The sequence below is a fragment of the Artemia franciscana genome, chromosome 1 (assembly GCF_032884065.1).
Source record: "Artemia franciscana chromosome 1, ASM3288406v1, whole genome shotgun sequence".
NCBI lineage: Eukaryota > Metazoa > Arthropoda > Branchiopoda > Anostraca > Artemiidae > Artemia > Artemia franciscana.
Genome location: NC_088863.1, coordinates 66572175 through 66586876, shown reverse-complemented (window position 1 = coordinate 66586876; position 14702 = coordinate 66572175). Strand labels below are relative to the sequence as shown.

The 14702-nt window shown below is 34.1% G+C and overlaps 1 protein-coding gene across 3 annotated transcripts in view; it reads left to right on the top strand.

Annotated features, from left to right (window-relative positions):
- The window catches only part of LOC136033056 (LIM domain-binding protein 2-like), a 70658-nt gene that overhangs the window by 30894 nt on the left and 25062 nt on the right, over positions 1-14702 (top strand). For all 3 annotated transcript variants that reach the window (XM_065713665.1, XM_065713648.1, XM_065713657.1), the window contains 3 exons: positions 417-519; positions 2207-2379; positions 7290-7496. In XM_065713665.1, the coding sequence (XP_065569737.1) occupies positions 417-519; positions 2207-2379; positions 7290-7496 (483 nt within the window). The remainder of the gene's footprint in view (positions 1-416; positions 520-2206; positions 2380-7289; positions 7497-14702) is intronic.

Genomic DNA, 14702 nt, shown 5'->3' with positions numbered 1-14702 from the left:
GATCTTCGTTTGTTCAGAGATAGCAAAATTATGTTTTGTTAGGCCATCTAAAAAAAGTATGTTTAACAAGGTCAATCTTGACTTACCTTTTATTACAATAGGTGACTTCAGATGATTAACAGATTATGGCCAGGAAAATTGCTATGGAAATTTTTTTGTTTGGGGGGAGTGGGAAAGTCAAACATTTTTTACCAATCAAGACCAAGATTTTGATCAAACAAAATTATTGTAAATTCGTAAAAACACCGGTAATGCTTTTAAAATATTGTTTCTCATCGCAAGTTTATAAATTCTAAACTGTTTGATGTTTGAAGAGACGTATTTTCGGGGGTTGTCACCTCCTCCCGCCTCCTCACGTGGAGAGCCTGTATAAAAGAAACATTTCTTCCTTTTATTTCTTTCTGGTTATTTTCCAGGAAAGTGATAGTCTGTGGTGGGATGCGTTTGCTAGTGAATTTTTTGAAGACGATGCAACTTTGACTTTGACATTCTGCCTAGAGGACGGACCTAAGAGATATAGTAAGTAAGAAAAAACTTTGTATGAAACAAAACTCCTTGAAGTCATATGTACCTTATCCTATGAGATAGGCGATTACCAAAAGTAAAAACTTCGTCCCAACCATTACCCCAGGGTAAGAAGGGGGCTGTCATGTAAGTAGTTTTTGTTTGATATATGATCTGAGCTAAATATACATTCTTATTAGCAGTTTTTTTTCAAAGATAAGTTGCTGTAATTCAAATTCAGGAAACTTGATGGAACTGTCTTATAATACTCCTTTAAAACAAAATTGCAGATTGTGTCCAACTTGATTTTGCTAGAGATAATAGAGTGAATATAATATTTCGACAAATAAGCCTTTAAAAGTGTTAGTGCTGTTCCCGACATCTTATTTGGGCGAAACAGTTTTCTGTATTAACTGAAATAAAACCAAAATATGGCGTTCGTTAGGTTGCTGAAAAGGAGCATTGGGTTGCTATCTCATCATTGACCCCGAGACTTGATAAACTTTGCGCTAACAGGTAAGCCCAGACGTCTCATTAAGAGACAATACTGGGAATTCTTAGGTCTGGAAACTCCTGTTTTCATATTGATCTATAAAATTTAGGATTTTATTTATAATTAAAAATTGTTTTTAATTCTGGAAGATATGAAGATTATTTTATAATCTTTAGAAGATTATTATATAAGAAGGAAACATTATTTTGTAACTAGAATAATTAAATTCAGGCATCGCTTTAAATTTTTAAATAGTGAAAAGCCTATAATCTAGAATATGCTCTCGATTGCAATGATTTGAGTTAAGTCCCATTTGTACTGTGCGTATGGTTCTATCAGTTAAATTTTATGACCCATAGATTGTCGAAATTTAGAAAATATCAATGCTTTTTGCGAGGGGAAATATCAAATGCTTTTTGATCAAATATCAAATAAATATCAAATGCTTTAGACAAAATATCAAATGCTTTTTGCGATTTTTGTCTTCGATACAATCGAAGACAAAAGTTGAGAAACTCAAGCTTAGTTGGTTAGAATAATAAAAGGGCGACTTATGAAAGTTTAAAAGGAATTTATTGGACATCGTGTAGACCTTATAAGTGTTGATTTAATAAGTGTGAGGTAAAAGTTCCAGCGTAGACGAATTAAGTGGATTTGTGATAGATTACAAAATATGGGATGAACAGATGAAACGTAAAAATGTTATTTGTTAAATTCTTTTTCTGTTTTTTTTTTCAAATCCTGTTTCTTCGTCAAAAAGCTTTTGACGATGGATCTGCGAGTCAAATAAACTCCTGGGGGTTGATTTTCCTCCCTCAGTCAGTTAGTAAATTGATTTCGCTTTCCTGCTTATCAGTTGGGTACCCAGCAAGATATCAGTGTACCGTTAATTATCTTTTTTGTCCTATGTTTTTTTTCTGATTTAGTTTAAACCTAATTATATAAAATATTCCATTGCGTCCATAGAAATACTCTATCTATTTTCAGAAGTACTTTATTACACAAGTCCTAGAACAAAAGTGGAGTTTCCGTTCTAAAACACCTTAGCGACGAAATCAATTAAAGAAGTTCCGAAACTTGAAGAAAAAAGTTATTTTAATGATTAACCCGAGCTTACGTAAACTTTTAACGCCAATGGTCTTTTAATTTTGACTTGTGGTTTTCATTTGATTTTTATTGAAAAGTTTTTGATTGTTTTTCCTTTTTTAGCCATTGGAAGAACATTAATTCCACGTTACTTTCGGAGTATATTTGACAGTGGTGTGGCAGACTTATATTTTCATTTAAGACACGCCAAGGAATCTTTTCATTCAACAACGTTAACTTTGGATTGTGACCAGTGTACGATGATTACTCAGCATGGAAAGCCTACATTTGCTAAAGTAAGCCCTTTTCAGGTAGAGTTGGATCGTTAAGGGTAAATTCAAGCACACTGGAATGGTGGTCTTTCAACCTTGAAAGACTGTTTCTTGACTTGGAAGGTCTTTTGTTTTTTTTACAAGGAGAAAATAATTTTATCTGTCTATTTTGTATTCTTTGTACATTTATATAGACCACTTTTAACTTTATGAAAATGAATAAAAAAAAACAGATGGCGCTAAGACTTTCAAATCCTGTAATGACATTCGGGTTCCTTTTAGCTGTGTTTAGTGACATTCTGGTTTCAGATATTCTCCCGATATAGTAATCTATTGAGTATTCTAACTTCTGAAAATTATCTTTTTTTTTTGATCTCTCCCCTTTATATTGGAAAATCTAGAACAATGGACACATGTATTGACTTCTTTATTATAGTCGTGAAAACGCAACCTAATTCAGAAAGTGCAAAAAAAAAAAAAATTAGTTCAAACCATCAAACTGTTTAACCATCAAAATGGTTAAGAAATTTAAAGCAGATCACAAAGGTACTATAATTTTTGTGAGGGTGTATAGGCAAAGGGAAAAGAAAGGCTTTAAGCGGGTAGCCTATACTGAAAGTAGGATCACGGCATCTGAGTAACTTAAGTAATTCTATTGTTTATTGGAATTTAAGACTTTAAACCCTCCAAAAACAACTACATTATTCTCCCCTTCCCCATACTAAAAAGATGAAAAAATTCAGCCAACACGTGAGTCCAAATAATTGAAATAATTCTGATATCAACTGACTTTCTTTAAAGAAGGAAAATGAAACTCATCTACATTATCGCTTTGCATTGTTCAAGAGCTAGGAGGGTCTGGGGTAACAATTGTTGATCATCAGTTTAAGATATTTCAGTAGTATTTTCCGCACGGATCAGATTTAAGATTTTTACAATGTTTAGTACTAACTAGGACCGAAGAGCATACCTGACAAGTTTCCCCGAAATCCAGAAATTATTTATCCTAACACATTAAATATATTTGTACAATTATATTAAATATTATAGTATATTATATTCAATATATAATAATATATTATTATATTATCATATTATTTAATATATTATTTTATTACAATTTTATATTTATATATATATATATATATATATATATATATATATATATATATATATATATATATATATATATATATATATATAGACGCATGTATTATTAAATACTTATCCGGGAAAATAGTTATCCCGTAAATACCCCGAAATCATCAACCGTGCCCTCAGGGATTTACTGTTGAATTTTCATTCACTCGATGCACTCGCAGAGACCGTTTTATGGCACTTGGTATTGAACAAGTGTACTGATAATACTTATCCGGGAAATTAGTTATATTCGGATTATATAGGTAACAGATAGTTATATAGGTTAATTCGGAAAAAATGGAAAAAATGAAGTATTTTTAACTTACGAACGGTTCATCAGACCTTAATGAAATTTGATGTTTGGAAGGATATCGTGTCTCAGAGCTCTTATTTTAAATACCGATCGGATCTGGTGCCATTGGGGGAGTTGGGAGGGGGAAACCTAAAATCTTGGAAAACGCTTAGAATGGAGGGATTGGGATGAAACTTGGTGGGAAAAATAAGCAGAAGTCTTAGATACGTGATTGACATAATTGGAACGGATCCGATATATTGGGGGGGGGGGGTTAATTCTGAAAAATTTGAAAAAATGACGTATTTTTAACTTACGAAGGAGTGATCGGACCTTCATGAAACTTCATATTTAGAAGGACCTCGTAACTCAGATCTGTTATTTTAAATCTCAACCTGATCCAGCGTCATTGGGGGGCAGTTGGGGAGGGGGGACCGGAAATCTTAGAAAATACCTAAAGTGGAGAGATCAGGATGAAACTGGATGGGAAGAATAAAAACAAGTCTAAGATACGTGACTGACATAACCGGACCGGATCCGCTCTCTTTGGTGGAGTTGGGGGCGGGGTAATTCGGAAAAATGAGGTATTTGTAGCTTACGAACGGATGACCAGATCTTAATGAAATTTGATATTTAGAAGGATCTTGTGCTTTAAAGCTCTTATTCTAAATTCTGACCAGATCCTCTGACATTGGGGGAGTTGGAGAGGGAAACCGGAATTCTTAGAAAACGTGAAAATTGGGGTATTTTTATCTTACGAATAGGTGATCGGATCTTAATGAAACTTGATCTATAGAAGGATCTTGTGTCTCAGATGCGCCATTTTCGGCTCGAATTGGATCCGGGGACATGGGGGTTGGAGGAGGGAAACAGAAATCTTGGAAAACGCTAATAGTGGAGAGATCGGGATGGAACTTGATGGGAAGAATAAGCACAAATTCTAGATACGTGGTTGACATAGTTGGAACGGCTGGGGGGTGTTAATTTGGAAGAATTAGAAAAATTGAGTTATTTTAAACTTAAGAACGGGTGACCGAATCTTAATGAAATTTGATATTTAGAAGGAATTCATGTCTCAGAGCTCTTATTTCAAATCCCGACCAGATCAGTTGACATTGGGGGGAGTTGGAGGGGGAAATCGGAAATCTTGGGAAACGCTTAGAGTGGAGGAATCGGGATGAAGCTTGGTGGATAGAATAAGCAAATGTCGTAGATACGTGATTGCCGTAACCATACTGGATTCGCTCTCTTTGGGGGAGTTGGGGGGAGGGGTTCAGTGCTTTAGCGAGTTTGGTGCTTCTGGACGTGCTAAGACGATGAAAATTGGTAGGCATGTCAGGGAGCTGCACAAATTGACTTGATTAAGTCGTTTTCCCAGATTCGGCCATCCGGGGGTGCTAAAGGGAGATGAAAAATTAGAAAAACGAGGTATTTATAACTTACGAGTGGGTGATCGGATATTAATGAATTTTGATATTTAGAAGGACATCGTGACTCAGAGCTCTTATTTTAAATACCGACCGGCATTAAGCCTCTGATTCTCCTTTTAAATCAATCTATTTGTTCTTAGAACTTTGTTAGAGCTCATACCATATGAGCTCTTAGCTCTTTTTTTATTAACACTCTACTTCCCTGATCATGGCCTTACATACTGAGATATACTTTTATTGGTGTGTTTAATCTAGCTGAATGCCTTTTAAAGGTTTTACTTTAACTTAGGAAGTAGTGCAAATGATCTGGTACAGAGAGTGTCGGGGGGTAGGGGAGGATTCTGTAACACAGGAAATGACGGGTAGACCGAAATGAATCTGATTGGAAACTCAATTTAATGATGGCTTAAGCTCCAACAATGGGTGAGAAGTACACATACATCAAAAACTATTTTATGAGCCTGATACTTGGTTTATATACCTTTTGTCTTATTACAGGAATTTAAGGTCAAGTATGTATTCCGTCAGTAAAGGAGATTAGAAATCGGGGATGGGGATCTTTCGTATAATTTAGTCTTTGATGTAAAGAAAGTTTAACGTGCTCATTCATTCCAACTTAAACATTTTAAAAGGAAGCTCATGGCTGCTAAAATCCACAGAATCCTTGGATTTTAGATGACAGTAAATCACAGGCTTTTTTCTCAAAACTTGTTTAAGTTATCAGCTGTAGAGATTCTAACTTTAATTTTACAATAACATTGTTTTGGTTAACGTAGGAACGGAGGTTAGGAGCAGACGTGTTGTTGAATTTTGAGTTAAGTAGGACTGTGTCCTATCCTTGTTTAATGTAGATCATTTAATGGAGTTTTCCGTAAGGAACACGTCAAAGGCCGTTGGAAAACGTAGAATCAAATGAAAAGGTAAAGTTCTCCAGGCTAAGAGTATGCAGAAAGGTGAGTGTCTTAGACAAAAACTTTTAAATAAAAGGAAAGAAATTTGGGACGTTTGGATGGTTCAGAGTGCAAGAATGGGTTTGGAAACCCATGACAAGAAGAGTAGGTTGCTTTGACTAGGAATAAATGAAGGCAGAGAGTATCTGTTGTCTAATATGAAGAATGTTCAAGTGTCTAGCTTGACTTGTCCGGTAGTAAACGGTAACTTGTCCGGTAGGAAACGGTAACTTGTCCGGTAGTAAAGACGATGGATGCTGTGAAATCGTAAATCAAAATGGTGAAGGCTCAGGGTGTTTTTTCACAGTTGAACAAAGTATCGAAGAATGAAAAGACAAGTCTGTGAACCAAGATTGAAATATAAACTACGGTAATGACAGTGGTCATATATGGTTCCGAAATGTGGGTGCTTCCAAAGGCAGAGGAGGATTTGTTAGACATTTTCCAGAGGAATTGCGGAGAGTTTTATGCCCCTGCTTGACTGACCCTATGTTAAACAAAGGGCTATACAAAAAACCTAGGTCGATTCCACGTTCTAAGGTTTTAATGAAAGAAAAGTCAAGATGGTTTTCACACGTTTTACGGATGGAGGATTGCATTGCTGTCAAAGATCTTTTGTGTTGACCATCTATCTGGGGCCAAACAAAAAGAGTAGCCAAAAGAGGGGTTTAAGGGTAAAAATTTCAATTGATTGAGGTGTAGATGGGGTGTGCACTGTTTGTGCTGTTGTTTTCTGTTATTAATAGTAGTTGTAGTCGTCAGGTTGTGAAAGGCTGTCGGGAAAATGTTCAATAGCAGTAAAAGGAATTTTTACACAGGTTACGTGATCTGTGGATGTGTTGTAACATTGATTTTTTATTTTATGATTATTTTTTTTTTATATCTTGAATTTAAGAGGTGCCAGTCACAAAATGCACAGACGACAACTATTATGATACTTAAAGAAACTATTGAAGAGTGACCAATAGGGAGATTGCATATGAACACTGACCACTCGTCGTTGGCGACAAAAAGCGACCATTTGGTTTGTAAGTGCGATTTTCGTATACCTAAATGTTCTTGGAGGTAAAAGTTTTCCTGTGACTTTTTACTCGTGTATATTACAAGTAATCCACTTTTTAGGTTTGCACTGAAGGACGTTTAATACTGGAATTCACCTTTGATGATTTGATGAGGATCAAAGCTTGGCATTTTGCCATAAGGACACATAGGGAATTTGTCCCTCGGAGTGTGCTGGCTATGCACTCTCAAGATCCCGTGCTTTTAGACCAACTGACAAAGAATATTACTCGACAAGGCATAACATCAGCAACTTTGAACTACTTGCGGGTAATTCTTTATGTTTTTGATCCAAGTTTTCCATTTCCTCAATCTAAAATTCAAATTCTAGTGCACTTTGAACTCCCATTCCCAAATCTAAAAAATAAAACCGTAGAATTTAAGGAAAAATACACGGCATAAAAGCAAACTCCATTGCATCGCATTTTTGAGAGTCGCTAAAAACAAGCAAAGTAATTCAAAAATGCTAGAGGGTAAGAGGAATCGGTTAGTTGAAGTTATTAGACGGTTTAGAATAAAAACAAATATCCAACCCGAAGGGTGGAAACAAAATAGAATTAAAGATGTGACCAGACAGTCTCAAAGGTTGTTTCTAGGACTTATGTTTAGCACTTACTTTTTTTTATCTACGTGTTCTTAAGAGCTCAGATGTTGTTTTTTTTTTTTTTTTTTTTTTTTTTTTTTTTTTTTTTTTTTTTTTTTTTTTTTTGCATTTATAAAACTCTATTTCCTACCATTGGACAGGAATTATATTTTAACCAAAATTATTTTCTAAAACCCATGCACCATTTAAAAGAAAAAAAAGAGACAGATACCGCAATTAAAATTAGTCTGTCTTTACAAAAAAGAAGTCTTCGGATTTTCACTCTGTTTTTGCTCATCAGTATATTTTAAGGTTAAATCACATTCATTCCTTTGTGCATTTGAATTCGTCTTTAGCCCATTGAACCTATTTTTGTTTAGTGCTATGTCTCTTTGCTTAACGAGTCTGCGTTGCAATCCCTGCCAATGAGGGGTAATTCAGCTGACAACCCCGGAGCCGCACTGGTGTACTATCATTTGCAGTTTTTCAACATTCAACAATACTTTTGCGACAAGTAATATGTTTTGCTGTTTTCATTGACCCATTTTGATAAGTAGAAATCTTCATATTGGACCACCAACTGATCAAAGATAAAAATCACATGCCCGTAATATGTCCGTAATGGGTTGTCTGTCCAAATTGACGCTTGTTGCTTTGGTTATGTTCTGGATTGTGTCTTCAACCATCATTGTTATTGGTAGCGTTAGAACAGTTGCTTTGTTAAAATATGTTTTTTTTTATATTTGAAGTTTGTTAGGAAACTAGTGCGAATAAAAATAGATTAAGTAACGAAGAAAAACGAAAATCGATGTTTGTGAATGATAATCATTATCAAGAATAACCGTTTAGGGATTATGGGAACATTTTGATGGTTAGCTGATATAAATAAAAAAAATTATGTTAGGGAAGAATCACTATCCACCTGTCGTCTAATTGTCATCTTCGCCGGTGTAAATAACATAAACTAACTTGCTTTTTCGTAGCATTAAACAGGCCTATTCCATAAAATACGAAATATTATCGATGAATATTTAAGACCTTAGAGTTGCGCTTGGGAGCCAATGACATGCGCTAAATTTTGTGCTTTTATAACATCTGTTGTTTCGGGAAAAGATACATAATATCAATGTAAACAAAGTGGTAAGGTATTCAATTTATCGTTGAGTTCCAGATTAATGTTTCTTTTTTTTCGTTTCTTAATCAATACACTCGAAAATTGTGTTTTCCTCTCGTATTTTATCTTTGTTTGAATTTCCCAATACATGCATGCTTCGCAACACTTAAAACACTATCAAGCAAATTTAAAAGAAGTATTTCATTTGTAAAAAAGTTATTCTATTTGACTCTAGAGGTCTGAATTAATTTAAAGATTTAATTTTGAAGGTGGCAAAAATAAAGGGACAATCTCATTAAATTAAGACTGTAAAGAGAGATGATGAGGGGAGTAATTACTGAATAAGTGGGGAATGGGAATGGGGAAGTTGGAGATATTGAGAAACACGAGAAAATGTAAACTAACTCAGTGGCAGCAACCGGATTACAACATGAAAATATGCTAGAGAGTTTGAAAGTAGAAATTAATAGTTGGAAAGCAGAAGAACGAAGTTGGAAAGTAGAAGTAAGAAAGTAGAAGAAATAAGTTGGAAAGTAGAAAGGGGGAGATTGCCATAGAATGGCAAACTAATGAAGTTACAGCAACCAGATGGTCACAAAGGAAAAAAGGGCATACTTTTGACACTTGAATAGAAGTAATATACACTACCACTGCTTAAGTTAAGATTTCTGAGTCAAATGGAAGACACGATAGCCCTATTGAACTTCACCTTAAAGTGGCAAGAAATAGCAGTGTAGATGAGAATATTTTATTGATCTTTGGCGGGCTTCGAAAATCTATGAATAGGTCAAGTTTATCTTTATATTGTAGTGCGAACATGAAAATTGTGTACAACTCCAGTTAAAAAAGAGTATCATAAAAAGCGTAAATGATAGCTTAAAAACACATGAAAGAGTCTGTAGACTACTCGTATTTTAATAAGGTGACTTGGGCACGCATGCAGTGGTTATCTCGAGTCTGGGCCATCATAAATTGTCCCGTTTTATTTGTCCTTTTTATTTTTCATTTATAATTGTCCTCATATTCTTTAACAAATAAACGTTCAAATGGGGATAAGCCCATTTATTAGTCATTGAAAACATATACAAATTCTGGATATTTCCACCACATATGCAGCGATCGTCATCAACAGATATGCTTGAGCATTAGAATTAATACTAGCATATTTAAGACCATAACATATTTGGTCTTGGAAAAAAAATACCTAATTGAATGTATTACGTCGAAAATACTCTTATTCTCTGTTTATTTCGTCTATTTCGGCGCGGTAAAAGAGTTTGAGAACGTGTATTGGTCTAAATATATTTTTCTATAGTATGAACTAAGTGTATATTCCGAAAGATGAGACGACAGCTAAAGTTATGAAATATTCTGCATTTGTGAGTAGGTCAAAAATCTAAATACTCCGAATTAGAAATGTGGATTAGTTAATCAAAGGAAGAAATTATCAGGCACTTATAATAAAGCTATCTTACTGTATCCGGGCTGCAGCGTTAGCTAGCAACCTAATGAGAGACGATCGCGCCCCGTAGTAAAAAATGAAATAGTCCATTACTCATAAAACCAGAATCAGATAAAAAAAACGTGCACTATTAGAACCGCCTTTTCCGAAACCCCAAATAGAAAACTTACCGTCCCTTGGTTTGAACAACAAGGGAAATATATTGGCTTGAAAATAAAGAAAAGTGGTTGCAACCACGATCTTCTTCATATACGGCATCTTTTTTTCTTTCTTTTTTCCGTTTTTTTTTCTCAGCTAGCTGGGCACTGGAAAATCCTAGATAGCTGTATAATGGCTCATTTTAAAGGAAATTGATGTATTTATAAACCTTTCATAATTGACAAAAATAATTTCAAAAACAAAATCCCTTTTTACGAAAAACTGCATTTTACTATAGCCCTGTAGTAGAAATGTTATGCTTGCCTCCTGGAACCAAACGTTTTTTTGGCCCGACTCCTAAAGCGCTTATCTCTATAACGTTTTGCTTTATTTTCGTAATTTTTATTTTTTTTTATTTTAGTTCTCAGTTCAGGATTGCTAAAGTTATATGTAAACTACAAAAATAGTTATGGCGTCTCGGCAATAATTTTAATCTTTTAATTGACACTAAAAAAGTACCTGAAAATTTTAGAATTAGTTTCACTTTCTACGTCATTTAATATGTAACAAGTGAATGCAATATATATACACCTTTATCTTTGGACAAGATAATTTTATTTTAGTTCTCAGCTCAGGTCGCTAAAGTTATTATGTAAACTGCAAAAATATTTATGGTGTCTGAGCAATAATCTTAATTTTTTAATTAAAACTAGAAATATATTTGAAAATTTTTACATTAGTTTTTTCTTTCTCCTCAGCTTGCTCGGCACTGGAAAAAAATAGAGAGCTGTTTAATAGCTCATTTGAAAGGAAACTTATTTATCGACTAAAGCTGATAAAAAATAGTTAATATTTGTTAGTGGTGGCTGAGGTCTGGAATAGAACCGTATACTGTATCAAAAATTCAGTAGTCTGTATATGTGAATTTGATTGTACTAATGCAGCATCATCCTTGTTTATGGAATTAATTTAAAAACTTTTTCCACAAGACAATCCGGGCTGCAGCGGTAGCTTGCAACCTAGTTAGAGACGATCACGTCCAATAGTAAAAACTAAAATAGCCCATAACTCCTAAAAACTGAGTCAGATCTAAACAAGAAGTACACCAGCAGAACCGCTTTGTCTGAAGCCCCTATATAGAGCTTCTAACGTCTCTTGTCTTGGACAACAAGGAAATTATGTTGGCTTGAAAATCAAGAAAAGTGGCTGCAACCACGGCATTGTGTGTAAACGCCATCTTTTTTTGCTTTCCTTTTTATCTCTTCAGCTAGCTGGGCACTAAAAAATAATAGAGAGCTGTATAATGGCTCATTTTAAAGGAAATCTAGCGGTTTTTGAAATTAAAAACAAAATAGTTTTCAAATAGAGTCAAGTTTGTAAAAAAAAACCTGCGTTTTTGTGTTTAAGCTTGATGAATGTATAGGCAACTTAGCTAAACTTAATAAATAAGAACGAATTCTAGCCCATAGTAAAATAAATCTTCATATGCTTTATTTTACGCTCGAACTCATGACCCTATGATTTACATTATGAAAGATTTAACAAAAAAAGTGACTTGGTGTCTATTGCAGTTTAATCGTTCAATGCTGGCTTTTTGTTTCTTCGTATTACTGAAGCTTTTATGTAAACCAAACCATTATAAATAAATCAGCAGTATTCACGAAGAAGAAGCAATTGATTATTAATATTTTTATAACACTACCAAATAATTCAAGCAGGTTTGGCAAAAGTCCGAATATAGCCTATATGGGCATAATCGGTCGAAACCTAAGAAAAACTTTTACTTAAATTTATAAACTAAAAACTTGTCGTTTTGAGCTTATGCAAATGTTTCTCTCTTTGGATAATTATTAAAACAACATGCCATAAATATCTAACATGACGCTAAGTTTACACAATGCTATTTTTCATGCTGATTATAATTCTGGAAACTCATTTGCTTTATCATGTCGGGTTTTCAAGTTATGGGAAAAAAACATATATTTTTTTTATCCCCTTTTGTTAGAATTTCTCTTTTTTTATTTCTTTGTTTTGTTGAATTTTTAACCATTAATTAGAATGAATAAAACCATTAAATTTTACTTGAATTGGAATAGCTATAACTATTCCAATTCCCCAGGGTTCACCAATTCTAATTAACCGTCCCATCATGGTAATTAACCGTCCCATCATGGTTGCAGTGGTTGCTGCAACCTAGTGAAGAACGTCACTGATAAAAACAAATATAAAAAAAAGTCGCTGATGTACTTTCTCCGGCAAGGCTGAAAAATCCAACGTTCCTCAAGAACTCTACTAAAAAAAAATAGTTTTTTCTTCTCCTTTGACTGTTAGAAATATTTAGAAAATATTTGTAAGCCAAAATAACTTGCTACGTAAAAAATAAAAGAAATCCGCCATTTCACATTTGCAAAAGCAAGTACTGTTATGCCACATTCGCCATTATTTTTCAACATTGTTCGATGTTTTTTTTTGTTTGTTTTTTTGTGCTAGATATTATGGTGTATTAACGGCAAAGTTATTTTAAAAGGCCAATAGACGTTTCACATGCACTCTTCAGAAATTAAACTTTGTTGTCCAAGGTTACTTTTTGCTTCTGAAGTGACTGAAACCTTATCATACTGTCGCCAAGTCTCTCTCCTTCGATTCCACAACAAAACCTTGGTGGAACGAATAATAGGTTTCTTAATGGTAGACTCTTAACTGGTTGATTATGAACAGCAGCAAAGAAAAAATTATTTTTGTCCAGATTTTTAAAAGGGTTTATGTTGTTAAAAGTAGTTAAAATTTTTCTCCAGCATGCAAATAGCAGGCCAAACTATAACTTATTAAAGAAAAACCGAAAAGATTTAAATTGTTATTTTTTGTTCCCTGAAAAGACCATGTCAATATAGAACGAACTGAAATTAATTAAAAAAAACTTTTTCCGCAAAATAAGTTTTTCAAAGAAGAGTAAAGAACTCCATTAAATAAAAAATGAGCAAAAATAGAATCAAATAATCTACCAAGCGTAAAACTACCAGAATTAAGCATCAATAAATAAATAAAACTTACAACGAACAAAAATTGCAATAAATAACAGATAATAATCAAAACGAGCAGAAATTAACATGTTTATGGCTCAAAATCCCTATTTATATAGAAATATATATATTTTAAGTGCAAATTATGTTCTGGCCTTGGGAAGGCAGTTGTAGCATTAGTAGCAGTATGCACGTAGTACCGTTTTTTCAACATCCTCGTCAACACACGATGAAATTTTTAACTTAATGCCATCAACAAGTCAGCATGGCTGACATGTCCTCTTGACAACCTGTGTGGGTATAGTATGTTTCGATTTATTTCAATACAGTTACAATATTGCCCAGTATTTTAGTCTTAATACCCATAGGTGTAATAGTGGTAGTAGTTGCAAGCATCAGTGGCTATAGTAGTAGCAGTTAGAGTAAAGTTAATAGTAGTAGTCTTAGCTTTAGTAGCAGTAGTCGTAGTAGCAGTAGTAATAATATTTGCTGTAATAGTAGTTGTAGGAGTAGAAGCAGCAGTATTATGAAGCAAATGTTGTCTTTTCATTAGTTGAACATCCCCCACAATAAGCGCAAATGATTAATCTATTATACCCCACTGAAAGGGAAATTTTAGGGTTAACAGTGCGATAAAGGTGCTGTGGGGAGTAGTTCTTCTATTGCAAAAACGTAGATTTTAATAAAAAATGATAGTTTCCAAAATTGATCCATTAAAAGCTGTACTTTATCCTGAAAAGGGGGGATAAACGCCCTAAAATCTTGCTGTGGAAAGCAAACTCTCCTTACAAAAAAAATAACAGTACAATTGCTAATTACTTCAAAGAGGGTAAAAAGTTAGACAGAAAATGGATTAATAATTTGGCAGTGACTTTACCGGATAATTGCATGCTGTAAAATCCCCCCAAAAAGGCTTCACACATGTATTTAGATTCTTAATAAATGTCCTACTTTTGCCAGAAATCCCAAGAAACCATGGGGAAATTAAACTATTAGTACTAGCAGGAGTAGCAGCAGTATTAATAGCAGTAGTAGCCGGTACATTTTGCCTTTGGTCAACTGGACATCCCACTCATGATGCCCCTGAAGTTTTTTCTTGATATGAGCCGTTCCAAAAGTATTGCTGATACGCCCGTGTCAGCAATCTGTGTTGATTTTG